The 21844-nt window shown below is 43.4% G+C and overlaps 1 protein-coding gene across 1 annotated transcript in view; it reads left to right on the plus strand.

Moving 5' to 3' along the window:
- Positions 1-16201, plus strand: part of FGD3 (FYVE, RhoGEF and PH domain containing 3) — a 116679-nt gene extending 100478 nt beyond the window's left edge. Inside the window, exons 16-19 of the mRNA XM_059823077.1 lie at positions 3765-3887; positions 5889-6041; positions 8501-8641; positions 15977-16201. Coding sequence (XP_059679060.1) covers positions 3765-3887; positions 5889-6041; positions 8501-8641; positions 15977-16201 — 642 coding nt within the window. The remainder of the gene's footprint in view (positions 1-3764; positions 3888-5888; positions 6042-8500; positions 8642-15976) is intronic.
- The last annotated feature ends 5643 nt before the right edge of the window (positions 16202-21844 follow it).

The raw sequence follows: 21844 nt of genomic DNA on the forward strand, positions 1-21844 counted from the left end.
TTGCTGTTCCTACCAGCTCTTCGGTGTTTCTTCCCTGCTTTTCAGAAGCAAATGGAGGCTCCCGTGGTTCACTAGTGATGCGATATCTGCTTTCCTAAGCAGTCCAGCCACAGGCCGTCACCTTGCAATCTTAGCTCTAGGCATGAATTGTACCTCTCGCTGGGGTATATGCTCTTCTTCCACCAAAATTTTAAAATTGGAGGAAACTGTCAAGATTTAGAGAGTTAAATGCAGCTGTGGAGTAAAAGCAAATCAATGGTCAAAACAGCCCAGTCTGAAAGAATTTATTGTAGATCCTGGCCCTGAACAGATTTTATGCAAGTGTTTTCTCCTGTCAGACTCACCAGCTTCAAAACAGAGCTGGGTACACCAAGATGAGAAATATGACAGTTATTCAAGTGCATTAGCGTCAAGATAGTCCAGCTGAAGCTAGGGCAGCTTTGTATTAGCTTCCCTCTTAACCTACCTCACCAGTAAATACCGTAGCTTGTGTAATAAAGGACACAGTTGCAAAGTGACTGTTCAATTGATCTTTGATGTACAAGGTTTGTGAATTACAATGCATGTCCTTGTTTTCGACAAAACCCTCTCTGTTCAGATAGGGTATAGTTAAGAGGACGTGGCAAGGTCAACTTCCTCAGCCGTCTCTGGGTGGGATGGGGGGACTGCCCCTGCAGCGAAGTCTCATGGTTTTCCCAGGGATGGAAAGCAAAGGGCTTCTTAATTCTTTCCTAGTGTTAGCAGTTAAATAACATAATATTGAATAAGTCTATCTTCTATAATTGCTTATTGGAATTTGCCAAGTCATGAAGAAAATACATTATCATTTTTATTATCTTTCCTACAACTGCAATAGCAATGTTTCAAACTCTTGTGTTCTCGCTGTATTCTCATAATGTTGCGAAATATTATGAAACATTGCTGGTATTCATCAAACGCTTAAAGACCTCTTTATACAGGGCCACCTTTGATTAGTGAAGTTAGTATTAAATGCTTGTTGTACGCTACAGCGCAAGTTAAAATACCATGGTCTAAAATAAATATCGTGGTCTAAAATAAAAGCTCATGCGTGACTGTCATAATAAATCTTGCCCAATATAATACCCTTTCTGCTGTCTTTCCTTTGTCAAATATATGGGTCATGTATTTCTGATAGTGAACACTGTGCAGACTGTTTCACATTGAGGAGGAAGTCAAATACGAGATCCATTAGAGGAAGGATTCAACTTGAGGCTTATCTGTGTTACAGAAGCATGAATGGGGTGATGATGGATATTCCCGTTGAAGTACAAATCAAATTAACCAATCTCCACGTGAAGCAGTCCATTCAATTCATGTTAGAGAACTTCGGCATTTTTCCTATGCAGGCACATGTAGGTATCGATTGAAAGCCCAAAACGGGGTTTGTTTAGCATTCGTCAAGATTATCTTCCAGTCACAGCTCACAAGGCTAAATGGTGCCTTCATGTGGGCTCTTGCTGTTCCAGTAACACTAGTGAAACTGTTGTTAACATAAGAATCAAAAGGCTTGTTATGCTATATGCAAATTTTAACTTAAGGAGAGAAAAAAGAAGGTTGACCAGGGGAGATGCTCTGATCCAACAAGTTAAGGGGAATCCATCCTTAGCCAGTGAAAGGAAAATCAGTCTTCTAAAAACTTAAATAGCAGCAGCGTCAAAATCAGAGTGAGAAACGGCTGGCTTTAGCCAATGTATGTGACACAAATAAAAAAGTTACGCTGTAGACTGCTGCTGATCAGTAAAAGCTTTTCGAATCGCCTTAATTATACGCCTTACTTGGAGGGGTCTAATAGAGTCTGAAAGGAACGTTTGTGCCAATGATTCATCCGAGGCATTGTTCGGTTGTTGTCATTCAGTGTCGTACTGGTTACATCTGGTTCCTCACAAGAAAAGTGAAATACTGCACTCCGCTTACGTGTGTGGGAGGACTTGGATTTGCAGGCATTCTGTTCTGCTGAGCAATTAATATGTACGTATATGGGGGTATAGTGATTTTCCTGAATGAACAAATCCGTATGACTGTGCTTCATCGAGCTGAATTGCAAAACATCCGATGTACTCGTATACAAGTTTGAAGCATTGCTATTGCAGCTATAGAAAAGATAATAAAAATGAAAAGATCCAATCCAATTAGAAGTAATTAGTTGTGGTTTTGTTGTGTAATGCCATTACAAGGCAGGGTGGTTTCAATAGCTCTGCTGAAAGACAATGTGCTTTCCTCTGTAACCAGGGAATGGCAGGGCAGGGACTCGGAGGCTGAAAGATGGGAGAGTGGTGTCAGCTTATAACATTTGATTTTATTTTTTTTAAATTGGTCTGAAAACCTGTGTTAGTGACTTCTGCAGGTTAGTCGTAACCGCTAAGGTGAGACCGTAGGGCAAATGGCAGTATTTCCCTAGCGCTGGTGACACCGCGGGGTGAGCCATGGGCAGCTTCTGCTAATTGTAATTGCTGCTGCCTTTCCTCCCACCTCCCCGTGCCCACATCCTTGTGTTAAATAAAGGCTTTGAAGAAGGGGAAATTTGTTGAGCCAGTTGTTCTCGTTCAAGTGGACTTAAGTTGGGACTTACTATGCACGTGGTTTAAAGGCAACGGGGGGGTTGTCAAGGAGTCCAGAACCTGTGTAACCTACAGCGGGTCTGATCTTCACCTGGTTGATTTTCAGAAAACATGGAAAATACCTCTGAACTTTCGATTTAGAGGAAATGTTTCTTCTTGCAGTAGTTTGTTAAATAATTGTGTCAAGCAAACGCAAATGAAGAGAGTTATCAAACCTCTTCTCGTGGAAGAGCTGTGCCGGAGGAACGTGATGCAGGGCTTACCCCCGGGGAGCTGCTGTTCCCTTCCCCGTAGCCATCCTGACTGGGAAGGAGGAATAGTACTTATTTCGTTAAAAAAGAAAGCAAAACGGGGGGTCTACTTGAAGTTCTGCGTGAAGCTGTATTTTGATGAACTGCACATTGTCAGGTTATCGCTCTTCAGTTTATCAGAAAATTGTACAATTGGATTTAATTACACCGAGTGACTTTATGTACCTGCATAGGTGCTTAGCGTAGGAGGCTAAACTTGCTTGGCCATCTAGAGAGCTGATAGAAAGTGTCTTCTGCCAAGAGCAGTTGCCGGCGGGTCCCTGGTGTAGGTGTCCCTGTCTTCCCGAGGAGCTTTATGTTTCGTCGTGGGCTGGGAGGGAGCCTCAGGAAACTCCTAAATTGAGCATTTGAAGTTGGGCGGTGCAAAAATCCTCTGCCAGCACTGTTCACTTCTTCAGTCAAGCCGTTTTTCCCCAAACCTTCTCCTCTCCTCCCCATGAACGGAAGAGTTTACAACACACTCACAAAGTCAACAGCATTTCCCTTAACCAAGTCACGTTAAGGAGGTGAGTGCCAGAAGGAAAGCTCTTCTTGACAAGCCCACATTGCCAGTTCCTCTTCCTCCTTACCAACAGACGGTGAGATGAGGTCGCTCCGTCCGTGATGGTGAGATGAGGTCGCTCCGTCCGTGGCTGTGAGGGCACAAGTGGGCAGAGAGGGACTTGAAGAATTGGCTCGAGCAATCCGAGATCACCAGAAACAGCCGATGGCTGAGCCAGCCATCCAACCGTAGGCCATTAGCAGAGTTGACGTGCATTCTTTCCTGAAATGGTGTGAAACCCAGAGGATCTTTGTCAGGAGGAGAACTCTACGAATTGTTTTGCGATATTTTTTTTTTTTTTTTGTAATCACATAATTGTACTTTTCATTTCAGAGTGATTCCTGTAGGAAATCTTCCAAATCCAAACGAGACAAGGAGAAACAGGCTTGCAAGAGCTGCAGCGAAAGCTTTAACTCCATCACTAAAAGGCGGCACCACTGTAAGCAGTGTGGGGCAGTAAGTATCAGAACGCACTCAGCTCTTTAGTTTCTTCTGCAGAGGCTGTTGAAGAGAATTTTTTTATTTTTTTCAGTGCAGGAACTAAAAGATGTTCTGGTTCACGGCAGATCATTGACAGAGCAGATCTTTCCACTTGCTTTACCCCCTGGGAAACCAGGGGAACAAAGAGCAAAACTCTGGTGCAAGGGTCTGTGCTGTTTCAAAGGCAAATACAGCGCCTCGGTGGATAAAAAGGAAGGTGGTGCCTTCTCTGGGGATGTGAATGTATCTGGGGACGGACTTGTCCCCTGTATTTTCTTTGCAGAAACAGAATGGCCTTCTGACAGCCTTACTTCACACAGCAGCTCTTTCAAGGCTGAACGGCCGAACATACAATATTAAAGCAGCGTGGGTTCTTCTTTCCCTAAAGCAGAGTTGTCAAGAATTGCTTGCGCCAAAGTGGTTTCCTCCTGCTTGAAAAGTCCAAAAAATCAGTCCGGGAGATTCAAGGCCAGGTTACTGAAGGCACTTAGCCACCCTTCCCCAGTGCCGTTCCCCGACAGCCTCATTCGCAGGGCTCTTTCTGCAAATCACAACCCCGGCCAAGATGAGATGGATTTCGGTAATATGGCTTGAAACCTGCCTTCTGTGACTGGAGTTTCACAGTTCCGTGTTCCTAATGTAACTTGTACAGAATGATGTTATTTAAGTACTATTATTCATTTGAAGTGGAGATAAATTTTCAGCTGAAGAGAGACCTAAGTGTATAGTTAAGATGTATGAAGAAACCTCAGTCTCGGCAACTGAAATAAAATTACTGTGGAGGAGACACGTTTCCACTGGAATTGGGATTTTCAACCTTCTGGGTTTGTTTTTATTAATAAATACTAAAATCATAAAATACATTTCTGGAGGTTTAAAATGTTCCATTGCAAAGCTCAGTATTATTAAAGAAACGAAATTACAGCTTTCCCCCGTGGAAAAAGAGATAACAAGAATTACGTTATTAATAATTTATTGTTAAACAGTTGCTGTTTATGCCATGTTTTGTGATGTGGCAGTAGCGTTCAAATTAAAGACGTTAATTCGTCTCAAGGAAAGATGATCATGTTTCTAAAAGTGCTAGCTGGCTTTTGTTTGTACACCTCGGCAGAATGACGCCTCACCTAACGCTTGCTGAATTAAGGCAGTTACCTTCATATGGTAATTAACATCTTGCGGAGAAGCATATAATAACACGTATGTGTACCTGACGGGCGTTTGTGGTGTGTTCTTGTACAGTAAATTCGGCACGGATGTCGAATCTGGCTGACTGCCCCTGCCGTGCGCCCCGGGGGACGGTTTCTCTCCCTGGAGCGGCTGTGCCAACAGCAAGTGGTAGAGTCAGATTTTAAGCATGAAAACAGGTTCCAGAGCTGCAGACCCATCACTCTTCACCAGCGCTGGTTTCATGGGGCTGCCGTGTCATTGTGTGCTCTTGGCAGCTGAGGCAAGGCATCAAAAGTTGTTGATTTGGCTTCAGACAAAGAGTTTTTAATGGAAAATATGTTGGACTATGTTCTCAAAGTGGTCAGCGACTTTTGGATTCCCCAGTTCTATCAGGCTGAACCGCCTAATTGATGAGGAAGCATCAGCCACCTTTATTCTGAAAATCACTCCTTCCTGGACCATTTTATGATTGGCATTAAAGAGCACTAATTGCTTTGTCAAACTAAGCCCTTTTTGAGTCATAAAAGCTTATAAGAAAAAGAAAAGCAAACTTGCATGATGTTAATCGTGAAGTATTTCCCCAAAGGCATATGTTTTCTTTAATTAGGTATATCGGTTCACAGCATGGGACCGCAAACACGTTAATTATTAACGGAGGTAAATAAAGTAAATATTATATTGGTCACTCTATCTTCTGCTTACATTAGTTTTCCAGATTTTACTTTAATAACAACCGTTCTGCAAGTCACTTTCTTTGGAGAAGGCTTATGTTTTACTGCCAGCTAATAAAGCACCATCTTTCTGATACAGGTGATCTGTGCAAAATGCTCCGAGTTTAAACCACTTGCAGATAATAGCCGTCATAACCGAGTGTGTAAAGAGTGTTTTCTGCAGTTACCGGCAAGCCCATGCAGCCCTGGCGTGGAAGCGGTTGGAGAACAAAAGAAAAGACTGGCTGCAGAGGTACGGTATTTAGCTAAGAAACTTTTGCTGTGCTAGCTGCTCTTGTGAGCCTCTTTTTTTTTTTGTTTTAACTGTATTTATTTAAAACAAATGAAATTGTTCGGTTATCTTTTTTCCCCCCACCATGATATTTGACCCTCTGGCCTGTAACTTGTACGGAACGTGCATGCAGCCTGCATGCTGTTTGTAAATGGCGAGTGTTCGTCGTAGGATGCTGATCGAACAGGGATGCACGCGGGTTTTGCAGCTAAGCTTCGGCTTTCAAAGTAATGAAAAAAGAGGAAAAACTTCTGGCTGCTTTTTATTGTGGTGCAATTCCAATCTCGAGTTGTGCGCAGTAACTATTGGCAACACTTGGCAAAATAAGATTTGTTTTTTCACTTTTAACTCCGTATAGAAGATACTTTTACACTCCTTATTTCACATCCTGTCAAAATATCATTGAAACGAATTTTTTCTTATTGATCGTGCAAAAGCGTGGCGTCCTTCTGAAAGACTATCAGGATTCACTGAAACCGTCTCAAACCTGCTATAATGCAGACTCTTTTCTCCACGACGTGACTTCCACAAATTATACTGTGTAAACTACTGCTTCACAATTGCCACAGATGTCACCAAGCTTTATACCACGATAGCGGCACATCCTACCCTTATTTTCTACAAGAACAAGAAACGTATTGGCAAACTGATTTGTTTAATCCTCACCCACAACAACTGAACCTTCTCTTACCAATGCTTTTTTTAGACTACGGGCAGAGCTGTGAGTACTATTACGTGCCACGCTTTTCACGGGCCACCTTGAAGAAAAGGTTTTTCTTTATTTTACCTGTGAAATACAGCCAGAAGTCAATGCATGTGTAAAAGAAGACATTCATCTCGATTGAAAGCGGACCCACAGGGACATCAGATTCTTAAAAGAGCCACTGAAACATTGAGAACTTGACTTCATTGCAAATCATCCTGCCCCCGATATGCTGACCTACGCCGTCCTGCTTTGAGCACTGCATGGAAAATTGGGGAATGGTTGCAGCCTATACTGAAAAACATCTTACCTTGAAGAACATCTTTCTGGAAGCCACCCCTCAGAGCCATCAGACTGCCTTCCAGCCGCCTTATACTCCTCCTCAGAACCAAACTACGTGGAAAAGAGCTAGGCTGTGAGCAAGAAACGTCAACCTGCCAGTGCACATCCAGAGCTCCTGTAAAAAATGCTTCCTCAAGTCGTCGTCTTAGACCCTGCCCTGCTCTGCTTCCCAGCACGTCATATTTCTTTCCAGGCTCCTAAATGTTTTTACACAGGTAAAAGCACACCAGCACGGTGTTTCGGAGTGAACTCTGCTGCTCAGGTGCTTTGTCAGCTTTGTACCCAAACACACCCAGAATCTCAGAAATACAACGTAGGGTAAAGCTACAAACACACGTTGCCCTTCCCTCAACTACTGCGTCTGCAGAGCACAGAGAAGGGTCCGGATCCGGAGCTTGATACCATCAAAAACTTCAGGTATACACTACAGCTGTGCCTACCGATGATGAGCGCTTAATACGCATCAGCGTAGTCTCTGGTATCTCACGATAAACTTGCTAGCACTGTTTCAGCAGAGCTGTTTGCCAGTAAAGGGAAAACCTCCGCCTACCCAGCCCTGAGCTCTGCGCATCTGAAGAGCCAAAAAGCAAAGCAGTGAAATGCGACCTATGGCTTTACTTTAGAAAGCAGATTACAGCAGAAAGCCGTAAATAGCCAAGGAAAAGAGTCATTTTTCCCTCATATGCTCAGGCTTCTAGCCCTCTGCTAAATCTTGGAAGGGTCAGACAAAATGCAAGAAAGTAGGTGTATAAAAAAGAAAGATCAGAGCCGGTCTTTTTCTTTCCCTCCTATTCACATTAAACTTTCTTAGCAAGCTTAATAGCAGCTGAGGAGATTGCCACTTTACAAACGTTATTAGCAGATGCCGGAAATCCCCAGGAGGCTTCGGTGCAAAGCCTAACGTGAACAGAAATTTTGTTTTTCTTTGCTTTCTATCAGGAGACAAAACTTTCTTTCAATCTTTTTTTGCCCTCGTGCTCTCTGATCTGTCTCACATCGCTCTGCATCCATGCCCAAGAGTGTCTGTTAATGCACCTTTTGCATTAATTTGAAATCAACTCCCAGCCTACTTTGCTAAGCAAGAAACTAGCTGCATCATCTTAATTACCATTCTCAATTGACTTGGTGGAGGTGGAAGTTAACTTCATGTCCGCTGGGAACAGTAGTTCAGCATGGAATCGTGCTATTTCTTGATGGTATGTAATAATGATTAGACTTTTGTTCAGTTATGGGCTACCCGGTGTTTGCCCAACATTATGATTTGGCTCTGGACAACTGAAGTATATTTTATACTTAATTCTAAGTATTTTGCCCACATAAGCATCAATGGAAACAGCTCTTTTTTCTTTCTTTTTCTTTTTTTCCCTTCATCCAGAAGCAAAGCATCTTAGCAGCTGAGAACAGCCTCTTCAGCAGCTACCTCCAGTTCCTTGAAAAAGGGAAGACTTGGTACAAAATGTGGGTGACCATCCCCAAGACTGAACCTCTTGTTCTGTATCTGCAAGGAAGTAGCCAGGTAAAATGACATTCACGAGGGTTAACACGCAGAAAGAAAAAAAAAAGCATAAGTTTAAATATGTCAAGCTGAGAAATAGGTCGAAGGATTTGGTTTGGTTTTAACAACAAGAATGAACTTGGTGTTCTGAATATAGCACAAAGCCACAGGGATTTCAGATTTCCTTGTTATCTGTAGTTACTGCTGATATGGTTGTGAGCAAATGTTTCAGCTCATAGCTTTTCTTTTCCATCTTTTAACAAAACAAGGATAATTTGATTACGTCTTGGTTTTTTTAGAAAGGTATATTCAAAGGTTTTATTACCTTGTCATTAGGGAAAGCACGTTCCTGTAAAATGTGTAGCGCTGCGAAGCAGTTTGAATATTGCAATGGCTGGTTCAAGCTTTTCTTTTTATTCAACGTAGTTCTGGGTTGGGAGGGTGGAGGAATTTGTGGAAATGTAGATGTTCTTCTGAAACATGAAAAATGGACTGTGTCTGGCAAAGCTCCTTGTCGTAGCATAGTGTAATTTTTATCTTTCCTTGAAATAATTACTGTGGTAAGCATTTATTTTTTTTGGAAGTGTGCTGTTGAAGCTAACTGGCATTTGTGTGTGGTGAAAGTCAAATGAGAACAATATCTATATCCAAGATAGAATATCCAAAATAGAATCACAGAATTGTTAAGGTTGGAAAAGACCTGTAAGATCATCAAGTCCAACCACCCACCCAACCCCGCCATGCCCACTAACCCATGTCCCGCAGTGCCACGTCCACACGTTCCTTGAACACCTCCAGGGATGGTGACTCCACCACCTCCCTGGGCAGCCTCTGCCAGTGCTTCACCACTCTCTCAGGAAAGACATTTTTCCTAATATCCAGCCTGAACCTCCCCTGGAGCAACTTGAGGCCGTTTCCTCTTGTCCTGTCGCTTGTCACTTGGGAGAAGAGACCAACCCCCACCTCACCACAACCCCCTTCCAGGCAGTTGTAGAGAGCGATGAGGTCTCCCCTCATCCTCCTCTTCTCCAGACTGAACACCCCCAGCTCCCTCAGCCGCTCCTCATCAGACTTGTGCTCCAGACCCCTCACCAGCTCCGTCGCCCTTCTCTGGACACGCTCCAGCACCTCAATGTCCTTCTTGGAGTGAGGGGCCCAAAACTGAACACAGCATTCGAGGTGCGGCCTCACCAGTGCCGAGTACAGGGGCACGATCACCTCCCTGCTCCCGCTGCCCACACTCTTTCTGATACAGGCCAGGATGCCGTTGGCCTTCTTGGCCACCTGGGCACACTGCTGGCTCATCTTCAGCCGGCTGTCGACCAACACCCCCAGGTCCTTTTCCATGGGGCAGCTTTCCAGCCACTCATCCCCAAGCCGGTAGCGTTGCCTGGGGTTGTTGTGGCCAAAGTGTAGAACCCGGCACTTGGCCCTATTGAACTTCATCCGGTTGGCCTCGGCCCATGGATCCAGCCTGTCCAGATCCCTCTGCAGAGCCTTCCTTTGAGCAGATCAACACTCCCTCCCAACTTGGTGTCATCTGCAAACTTACTGAGGGAGCACTCAATCCCCTCATCCAGATCATCAATAAAGACATTAAACAAGACCGGTCCCAAAACTGAGCCCTGGGGGACTCCGCTTGTGACCAGTCGCCAACTGGATTTCACCCCATTCACTACAACTCTCTGGGCTCGGCCATCCAGCCAGTTTTTTACCCAGCGAAGAGTGTACCTGTCTGAGCCACGAAATACCAGCCATGCTTCCTTAGTGCTGAAGATAAAGAATGACAATGCTGAAATGAGATCCCCCATGTCCAATTTTGTATTTGGTGCTTGACACATTTATATATAGCTTTGTCTTATCTGCTGGGTGGGATGGAAGAAGAAATGGGTCTGAATTCTGTAATTCTACGGATATGAAGGGTTTGCTTTTATTAGCATCAGTTTGCATGGCTGTAGCTAGGAACAGTCTGGGAGCTAAATATTACCCATGATTTCTTAAAGCTATTCAAAGTAGAGCTTACCCCAGAGCAAATGTTCAATAAGAAGTACACGTTGTTCTTAGAAGTGTGTTAGTTCTGCTCTTTGTCAGCAAGAACACCTCTGGTTTTAAACGAGCGTGTGTAATGTTTTAAGCATAGCGCTCAAGACGCCGAAAGCTTAAATTTGGAGCTCCAGACCCAGCCCGCTTGGCTTCGTCTGGGATTCAAACCCCACGCTGGGTAAAGTTCCAATTCATGGCACGGGCAGCGAGCTGCCTGGTTCCCTCCTAGTCAACAGGAGATGCATGACTGAAATTGCAAGTTGAAAAAGCAAATGGCCTCAGACAAAGCGCCAAAATGAATGCGACAAACCCGATCTTTAGCTCACTCTGGAGTCAGAGTCTGGGGAAAGGAAAAAAAGCTTTAAAAAGCGAAGCAGAGAGAATGGCTTTGCTGCGAAACCTTTCAACAACCGTGAAAGCTGCGCCTCGACAAAGGACCGGTGCAAGCCCAGTATCCCATACAAACCAAGCCAGGGCATCTCGCACAGGCAAGCTTGGGGAAGGAGAGTGGGAATAGAGGGAGAGGGGTCTAAATTCTTTGGCCTTCCTCACCCAGGAGCAACGTACGTCATCCGAGAGATGACTGGAACGAGGAGGTGAGAGGAAGCAACACCTCTTACATGGTATGACCTAGAAAGAGAATTTCTCCTGGTGCTCAACCGATTGTCTCAGGACAGCGCGAGCAATAACCCATGGGACATAAACCAGCTGTACTCAGTGCACAGCAGAATGACGCTCGATTATTCAGGCCCCCTCCTGGCAGTCGTGCAAAGCCAGGGTTGGAAGCTGGAGGAGCTTCTGTGCTTCAGATGCTACATTCTTTGCTCCACATCCTGCCAAATGTGATCTTGAGCCTCTGTTGATATCATTAGTAAGATCCTAGTTTTTAGGGGAAGAGGGTGCCTTTGGCACTGATTGTCAATTTTATGAGAGGTAACTTTAGTGGTTAGCGTCCTCAGCTATTTCAGGTGTGAGATTAATCTCCCAGTAAAGCGGCAAGAAAGCAAACAGGACAAGGTTGATCCATCTTACGTTCAATAACCAAGCCAGGATTTACTATTGTGAATCACCAGGTGCAAGCTGAGACTACAGACAACAAAAATGAGTCCCTTCTTCAAGGGCGTACCAACCCCACTCGTATTCTTTCTCCAATTTGCATCCAACCGAAGGAAAAAATTACGACGCAAATCCCATTCCTTGATATTAACCCAACGCTCTTGTTAGTTCTGGTTTACATAGTATGCACTACACTTCTGAGAAAATTCTCTTCCAGAGCTGCTTTCCTGGTGGCTGAGCGTCTGGAATCAGTCGGGCACCACTCACCTGCTTGAATGTTACTTTCCCAGGCGTTGTTTTGCTTTGTGCAACCACCTTGATGCGTCCCACAAACCTCTTTAGGCCTGCAGAGAAGCATTTCAGTGCCTAAAAAAAGAGGTGACTTTTGGGGAATAATATTGCCAACGATGGTATTCAAGGTCTTGAAACACAGACCAAGCGAAGCGTGACCGTAGGAGTTTGAAAGTTGGGGGATTGTTTTTAAAAAGAACAGAAAGAATAGCTGCCTCTTGGGAAGAAGGAGTAAACCAAGCTGAACCTGGAGCTTCTGATCCAGTAAAAGCCCGGACAGCTTTCATCCTCTGCACCCCCGACCCTCACACCGAAGAAGGGATGCCAGTGCAAATGGAAATACGACTCACAGGCTTTAAAATAGCAAGAAAACGCTCTTTCCCTTTAGATCCTCATTCCGGGAGAATGAATTCATCCCCCGAGCGTTCACGGTTTAAGTCTTGCATAAGACTTCATGCATGAGGATAAAATTCACAGCTTATTTAGGAATGGAAAACACCAATTTCATCTGTCCTCAGGCTGAGACGGAATTTGTGCAGCTGTTTGTCGTGTTTATCTGAGTGGGATTATAAGAGTTTGCTTATAAGCAAAGACCACCTCGAGCTTAAGGAGCAGCGGTTTTACAGAAATCGGTCTGTCTTTCCAAGGGCTCCACCTGGAGCTTCTGCCCCCGTTGGCCTTGTAAAATGCGCAACTACCTCCAGAGCTCTGACATTAACTTACACCTGACTGAGAAATGCAGAATTAAAGAGCTCCAGCTAGCTAGAGAAGTAATGAATTTTGGAGGAATACTGAGGGTAACTCTAGTATAGCGAGAACTAGCATATCTAATAATTCTCTTGTTTGATCCAAGAGAGAATTTTGCTTTCTACATTCTGAAGAAAAATCTTTTATTCATTAGGTAAATGTGATTTACTCCTCGAAAATCAGCGAGTAGTTTGAAGTTGAGCTCAGGGTTTGAGAGAAGTATTTTTGTGGCTCGTCTGTTGACCGTGTTTAGGTGAAGCGTTAATTGGCCCTGCACGCAACTCTGCCTGTCCTTCTTCATGGTCCCGCAGAGCTTTGCATCTTGGCACACCATTGCGTCACGGGAGTCTCTCAACGATTTGTGCGAGTGGATAGAGACTGGAGTTTGGGTGGAAAAACAGGGATTTTCTGAGCCTACCCGAAAGTAGTAGGGGAAAATGATAGTGGTCCATCGGTGGGTAACTGTTGTTCTGTATATTTGTGTAAGAGAGTTTATACGCTGCAAAGAGATGAGCAGCGTGAGAGGGACATCCGTATGGAGGGGTGCATGAACTAGAACTACCTGTATGGTGGAACTGAGCTATCCATTCCCAAATCTTAAACCCTGGGTGTTGTAATGGCTGTAACAGAGCAATAAATAAATGCTGCTGTAATTACCTAGCGAAATAACATGTTAGTATTATGCTGCTTAGTGTCAGGACGAGTGCTCAGTGCTTGTGATTACTGACAGTACTCCACGTTCAGTCGATTTTTGTGTATCACTCACCATCTCAGGAAGACAACTGAAATCAACCCTAAAGCAAGGGTCTTCTCAGCGCTGCGTAGTTTGGTTTGATGAAATACTGATATCATGCAAACCTCGTGTGTTGCATACAGAAATATTTAAAAAAAAAAACCAAAGCGATTCAACCAGCCAAATCCAGTAGGGTCTTAAAAATGGAATATGACATTTATCCCTCTGTAAGACCTGTAAATCCTACTTACATGCTCGGTGTAGGGCCCAAATTCCTCGTGGGTGCAGAACAGCCCCTGGATTTGTTGGACTCCAGGTGGGAGGGGAAGGGCTCAGTGCCAGAGGAAATCTGGAGATGCTCACGGTCCCGCAGAGAGACCTGGTTTGGGTGTGTGGTATGACTGGAGGCTGAGTGCTTCACCTTTATCTGTCAGTAGCGCAGGTTTTCCGAGATCATTTAAATCCCTTCCTTTTGGATCAGGCAGGTACAGAGAAAGTGACAAAGGCATCTTATTAAGAAAAGGGAGGAAGCGAGACCAAAGGCAGTCTGCTTAATTTGCCTGTGGCTGCACATGTTGGGTAGGTGTAACACGTACAATTCAAACATCAATTTGCTCTTACGCTGCACTTCTTGGCTACAAACGATATCATTTTTCATTGTCATGGGCAACCTCCAATTTTACATGTGACAAGGCTTAGTGTCTATTTTTCTCAGACCAGATCAGCGAAGCGGGCATGGTTGAGCTTGCATGCGCTCTTGTGCATTTTGTGTTCATCAGTCCCATATTTGCTTGCTTTAGCACTGCCACGTCTGCAGGTCTAGAGCTGCTCTGTACGTGCCAGTCCAAACTTCTGCATGGGCAAGACCTCCCCATTATATGGACGCGGCTCGGGTGGCAGGATCTAGAAACTGTACGCTGTGCTTTTAGAGCAATGACTTGCGCTCAAATAGGAACTGAATTCTTTAGTGTTTGACCCAAAGTTGCCGTAAATCTCCTTGAATAGTGCTTGGTCTTCAAGCAGAGAGATTCTGGCATTTTTGCATAAGTGGATTAATAAAGCAGGAAGTTTGTATTGATTTAATAAAATGTGTAGACACATTTTTGACTGTATGTTTTGCCCCTTTAGTTAATGTATGTGCTTGCATTGATGTGAGCAGTTCTGAAACTTGAAAAACTTTAGTCTAAGTGTTAGAAAAGTAGATTTTTTTTTTTTTTTTTGCCATTGTTCTCAGAGCTGTGGTCCCCTTCCAGATTTACTAAGTCATCTGCATTTGGTATGGGGTGACAAAAGAATGACTTTGCCACCTCTTTGTGGGATGCCTTGTTAGCTTCGGTATGAGGCATTGAACTTGAGTAGGCTGCTACACAAGTAGCTGCTACAAGAGGCGACGGCTTCTTACAGATGCTTGATGCCTGGGTGGTTTAGACTTCAGTTTGGGGACCCACCTTTGAAATGGCATCAGTTGAAACAAGTTGCTTGGTCATGGCACACCGTGCCTTGCCAAAGTACGCCTTTCCTGAGAGCTTAGTAGAGGAGTTGGTTGATGCTCAAGATGTGACTGTTAGAGAGCTGGATTGCTCCTTCGATCTGTGAGTTAATCTGGCCTTTAAAGGATGTTCAAGAACCTGAGCTTCAACTTCCTTGACAACTCTGAAGGGCATCATAAATAACCCAAGACCTTCTGAGAAGATTCACTGATTGATTTAAAATCTGAAATTCTCTTTTATTTCGAAGCCTTTTCTCTGGTCGTTGTCTTTGTGTCTCTCAGTGTCCAGCTCTGCTCATTTGTCTCCTTTAAACCAATCTTACAAATGTCCCACGAGGTTCAAGAGGGACTACGCCAAACTATTTTCAGCTGGATCTGCTTCCCCGGACCTAAGGCAAAGGGGTTTTTGTAAAAGAGAACATGCGTAAGTTATGTGAAATGACATGAAAATCCCCAGCCATGCCGCTGCTGGCTCTGTATTCTTACTGCGAAAGGGAATCTGTTAAATAAGAAGAATAAAGCACCAGTAAGCCATTACCTTTTACTGTTTGAAGTTAAGCAGTGGATATCGCCTCTTCTCTGTTTTCTACGTACAGTACTGAACAATGAGCCGAATGCATGTGTGCTCCGGAACCGCGTTCATGTGCTTATTTAAGCGTGCGCGTGCGCGTTCGCTCAGCGGGCGGGGACGGCAGGCTGCGGCTTTAGCACGGAAGGGTTGTCAGCCGGCGGCACACGCCAAGACGCTCTGGTTCGGTGCGAGTTGTGGTGTAGCTGCCTAGCCTGAGCGCGTGCCCGGTGCCCATGTCTCGGGTGTTAGGGTAATGCATCTCCAGTCACATCTTACTACTTCAAAGCGAGTTTTAAACTGTTTGAAACGGGCGTTTCTTTAATCCCATTGAAAGGAAATTTTTCCTCCCCGCGCAGCGTACCACCCTCCCTCCCACCTCAAATACCATTTGTTGCTGAATTTTTACATTTGTTCTTTCTTTTTTAGGATGGACGGAGCCCACGTCCTATTCCTCTGCCCGGATACGAAGTCAGTTTGCCGGGTTCTGGTGAGAAGTTTGAAGTGAAGCATGTTTTTAAGCTTTGCCAGTCCCAGCAAACTTTATATTTCAGTGCGGAAGATGAAGAACTGCAGATGAAATGGATGGAAATTCTCACCAAAGCAGCCAAAGGGGAAACTGAAGATACAGCTGAAGGGCTTGGCAACCCGTAGAGCAAGTTCCACTTAGTTTCTTTCCTACATGCTATAAACCATCACTTGAATTTGGTATTCATGGCACTTTGGAATCTGTATGGCTTTATATTTTCATGTGTCTGCATAGGAAATTCAGTGGTTTCTCTCCTTTTATTGTACATTTCTCACGTACAGTAGTTACCTGGCATATATTATGTTAAAGGAAAAGGTAGTTGTAGTTGTTGGTGGTGTCGATGCTGGTTTTAAAACAAAAGACAAGGAGAAAAGCATTAATTTTATCAAAGGTAATGGAAAACCATCCGTCTCTTGTTTTCCTAAATGTATATTTTCCAGTCCTTTTGATTGCTGTTCAGTGCAGGATGTGTATAGTCTGTGATTAGTTCTATAAATGCTGCCTTTAAGTTAAATGTTGTAAAGGCTTGTGCTGGCCACTGACATTCCCTTCGCTGTCCTTTCCCTCCCGGCAAAAGGTCTTTGTGACGTGTGAGCGATGTACTGAATATTTTCCCTTTGCGAAAACTATGTCTCTGCTATTTTGAGATGACCTGTTCACAAGACAAATACTGCAGAAGGGACTTCTAACAAAGACTGCAAACTGTGCAGAAAAGAACATTAAGAAGCCTCATTGATTTTAAGCATTTATAATATTGTTTTGTTTTCTTTTGAAACCAATGCCTGCCTGCCTTCTCTTTGAACCCATTTTGATGTAAGCGAGCAAACGTTTTATACTGCAAACTGGGTTATGATCAATAAACAAGAACATTTTTAGTACACACAGTACAAAAAGGTGACTTTTTTGTTGTATTGGTTAATTTAAAAGTGACCTAGGATTTATTTATATAATTTGTAAATAATGTTTCATAAGTATTTTAAGAATTTTTAAAAGATCTCAGCTAATTAACAGGATTTAGTGCATAGAATAAGAGATATTTGTATGAACTGAATTTGTAATTTAATTTTCCTGTTCACCTGTATTTGTCTTATTTTCAAACTTAAGTGCTTATCTATTTAAATAAAAATTCATGCAGTTAACTCCTGAGCCAGATCTCCGAGGCACAGCAAGCTTTAGGTCAACATTTAATCTAGGTTTTAAAAAAACCAAACAAAAACCCAAAACAAACAAAAAAAAAAGCGCATGTCTGTTCCTAGTGGTAGTAAGCATGTAGTACTGATAAAAATGAAATAAAATCTGTCACAGTACTGTATTTTTAAATGGTTTGGTTTAACTTTTGTTTCCTCTTCAGCCTTCTACATTTTCTGATATTAGTAGAAAGAGCGAGCTACTCCGTACAGCGGAGTTTGTTAGAACTGTTGAAAATGAGCGCTCTGCATCAGTGAGTATTTTTCCTACCTACAGAAAAAGGTTCGGTTTTTTCCTTGGCTGGGCTTTGGTTTTGCTTTGGGGTTTTTTTTTTACATAGCTGTAACAAATCATATACCTGAAGTCAGTGATGCTAAAAATTAGAAGCCATGTATTTAATTAGCTACTGGTAAAATTTCATGAGACCTTCATCTTCCCTCTCCTCCCTCCACCCCGCCTCCGATCAGTTAGCGTGAAAAAGGTTTCTGGCGTAGTAATTTTTATCATATAGTTTTTTATCATATAGTAATTTTTATCATTCCATATATCAATGGAAAGGAATTCTATTCAGTGTGTGTTTATCCTCCCCCAAGCTTCCCTGAAACTGTGATGATGTGGAATGCTTGCCTTGAAAATGTACTCATTTTGTAAGATTTCTGGTTTGGGGTTGGGGGTGTTTTTGTTGTTGATTTTTGCGTTTTGGTTTAAAGTTTTTCCTTTACTACTCCGCTTGCTTGGTTCTTTTTCTTTATTACCAAGAGAGAAATGGGAAGGGAGAACAGTAACCCAAACCAAAATTAGCGCATCTTAATACATCTTCCATTTTCTATTTTTATTAACCAAGAAGAAAACTTTAGCACGATTTTTGCAATTTTTCTCCATTCTGTTCTTTTCTTTTTATAAATAAGGATGTCAAAATACACATCTAATCACTTCATATTCCTCAGTTCGCCTTCTTTTTAAAAAAGAAAGAATTCTAAAAAATATTTGTAGTGTACCTGCAATGGTAACAGATGATGGCACCTGTGGGCATTTGTGTCACGGTTCTCATGCAGCAACTTCGTTTCCAGGGGACATGGCAAGGAGCCTGCCTGGGGAATCTCTGCTTTATGACTAAGCCCCAAATGATCAAGAGCTTTTATAGTTTAAAGCCAGCAACTTAAACCGTGTCTGGAAAACTAATACAAGTCCATTGCAGATCCCAGAGCTCTGTTCGTGTTCGATACAGCATGAAAATGCTCAGCCTCGAGCCTCAAATACATGTAGACGTGGCACTGCGGGCCATGGGTTAGTGGGCATGGTGGGGTTGGGTTGATGGTTGGACTTGATGATCTTACAGGTCTTTTCCAACCTCAACGATTCTGTGATTCTGTAAAACAAGACAGCGAATGGTGTTACAGATTGGGATCTCATTCCCTCAGTCACGGTCAGCAGGATGTTGTCCACATCAGCGGTACTTCTCCGACAGGCGGTATTACCTTCTTTCAAAGCCTGATTTAGCTCCTGGTGAAGCTGCAGGAACAGGCTCCGTTGACCACAGTTGGTGTTGCGTTGTATTGGAGTGAGCTAACTCTCATCCTTTTTGAGGCGTTATTCAGGCTTTGGATTATTCTCTCCTGTTCTTGGGACACCTGCGTGTCGTTCACGTAGATGAATTCAGCGATACGAAGGTTGAGAACATGGTCCTGGGAGGTGAATCTTTCAAAGCATCCGAATGCACATCTTTTAAGAATCCAGGGGATAATCACTTCAGACTTCCCTGAATCCTGGTTAATTCATGTATCCTGCCACATCAAGGAAATGAGCTGCTTTTTTCTTTTTCTTTTTTTTTTTTTTGGTAACTTATGAACACAAACGAAGCCCTGAGGCGATGGCAATCTAGTTCACGTGACGATAAACAGCCATGCCAAAATTGCAGTCAGCTAAGCCAAGCAGGGGTCTCTGAGCTTCCAAAATCTGCCTTCTCCCCATTTAGTTTTATAGCCGTGAACTCAAATTCTAAACCTCATTTGGTCCCTGGCTGGCAAATTGCTGGGGCTTGGGAGTGCTCTGGGGAAAGCATCAGTAAATGTTTCCTCTCGTGCGGTGCTCATGGCACGTGGGTTTGGTTACTGTCGGAGTAAGGGTGCTGGTTATCTGAAGCTGTAGTCAGCCTCATTCTTATTTTCTGTTGAAGAAACTAGAATATTTTATTTAAATGACCCATTGAATGAAGAGTTGCAACTCAGAAACTCATGGTATTGGTCGGTGGGATGAGGGAGATGGTGATCAGTCCTTTAGCATTGGAAAGCAAAAGATCCTGCAAAGATGGAGGGATACGCTTAAGTTAGTGGAATGTCTCCGTTGCTGTCTGTAGAACAAGGCAAAGCATGCGTAAAAACCTGTGCGGTGCTGGGACTGGGATGAGAAACAATTCAAATAAACTTCACAGGCATTTGGCTAGACAGAGCTTACCTCTTAGTTTGCACCTTTACTTTCTGTACCATCATTTCTACCTGTAATACCTTACACATCTATTAGATGTGTCCTTCCTCCCCCAAATAATTGCCTAGGCAAAAGAGGGGAAATTTTATTGTTCGGGCTATTGTGTTCATACAGAACAGGCGGATGTAGTACAGAAACCTCCCAAGACTTTCTCTTATTGTTGCATGGGGGTTTTGTGGAATTTGCATAGTTTTTGAAAATAAGGTGTCAGTTCAGACCAACCTTCTATACAAATGCATTTTTCATGAACCCAGAGGTGTATCTGGGATATTTGTCTCTGAGAGCCACATGAAATATAAAGAAAGGTTTCTTACGCCTGTGAAGTTTTGTTGCTCCAGTTGTCCTTCCAGTAAATCAATTACACAAATGGCTCAATCATACGTGACTGAGTAGCTCGGAGGAGGACGATACAAATGTCAAGATTTTTTTTGCACGGTTTAGGAAAGGAGAAGGAGATCCCTTGCTCGTTGTATAGGACACCGGATTTCCAGCACTTCGGCTGTTAATGGAAAAGAACTTAACGTCAATTGATGAAGCTGAAAGTGTTCTTTTATTCTGAAACAACTATGTTATATTGGTTTCGCTCCAGCTCTGAAATTCATAGAGTATCTTTCTTCATTTATTTGGTTTGTTCAAAAAAAGACAATCCAGTCATCAGTTTAACAGACATTTATCAAGGCCCAGAGGGAGCTCCAAGCCATGAAGAGATAAATATTACCTTTTAGTAGATCTTACTCATGCGAAAGGCAGCGATACTTGTTTCTTGTTCCTTGGGATGAGGTAACAAACCATTAGGGGTTTTCTTGCCTATTTTGCATCCTAGCATGGTTTCCCAGAAACAGCTGCCCAGCAATACTGAAACTCTAGATAAAGTTGGTGGTGAACCTATCTGACAGCCCCTTCCCTCATTGTCTTTCACCAGCAGCGTGGAACATTGAGCTGCTAAATATAAAGGACTGCATATCCTGTAAACAAGCACCTTCCCTTTTTACAGACACGTTTCTCTTTTTCTGTTCGTCAGTCCGTACTGGGCACGGCAAGTTTTTCACTGGGCTCGGGCTTTTGCCTGGGTTTTCACTCGGCTGGGCGCTCCGCACGCCCGGGGAAGCTTGGCGGAGTGGAGTGATTGCATTTTGCTGTAAAATGAAATAGTGATAAACCAGGCTTTTCAGAAAGCAGTTGCAGGCTGTCCTCGCAGATACTGCGTGGTCTCTGATCACAGGAGGTTAGACTAGAGGAAGAATTCTGTTTGGAGTCTCTGAAATAGAGTTTTGGGGAGCTATAACCAGCTTATGTGGATGACTTGCTCAAACACAGCAAAATAAATTTAGCCACCTTAGAATTGCTGCTAGCATCAACAGTGTAAAAGACTGTTACTTAGACATGTCTTATCAAAGGGGTTCAAAATTCAGACAACAAATCCTCACCTGGAATAAATTACATTCACTTCCCCGATGCATTTAAATGAACCTAGGATCTGGTCTGCAATGTTGATCTGGGTTTGACTGACAGTACATTTCAAAAAAGCCTTCCTTCGCAGTACTTTCGCCCCCCACACACTGTCTACACTGTCCCGCCGCAAAGAAAACTCATTTAAAAGCTGATTTCAGAGCAGCGTGTGCATGCAATGCGTGCTGATCAACGATGAGCCATGTTCAGCTTGATAAGGGAACGAATGGCAAATCCCAAAAGTCCAAAGCAACTCCACGTTCCTGCGTCTAGACTACACGCGCTGCGTTGGAAAGCTCTCATTTCCAAGGTCCAAAATGTGTTTGTCAGGTGGACCCGCTTTCCTTCCTAATGTCGAGTAACTTCCCTATGTTTCAGGAAGATGCTCTGCAGGCATGGGCGTTTCTTGGTTCCCTAGTCGGATCAAAGAGAGTTCGTATGATCTGCAGCTGAAAAGGAATAATCAGTTATCCCAGCGTCGCAGAACGGGCAAGAATCTGTCAAGACTTTTACACTGCGTTGTAAGAATTAGCCATTTGCTCTATAAGGTCTTGCGCCGTGGTGGTCCGTAACTTGCGAGAAGAGGTTAAACTGGAAAATACAAGGTTGTCCCACTTACAGTGCTGAAGAAGATGCTTTCAAATTCC

This window comes from Gavia stellata, chromosome 12 (genome assembly GCF_030936135.1).
Source record: "Gavia stellata isolate bGavSte3 chromosome 12, bGavSte3.hap2, whole genome shotgun sequence".
NCBI lineage: Eukaryota > Metazoa > Chordata > Aves > Gaviiformes > Gaviidae > Gavia > Gavia stellata.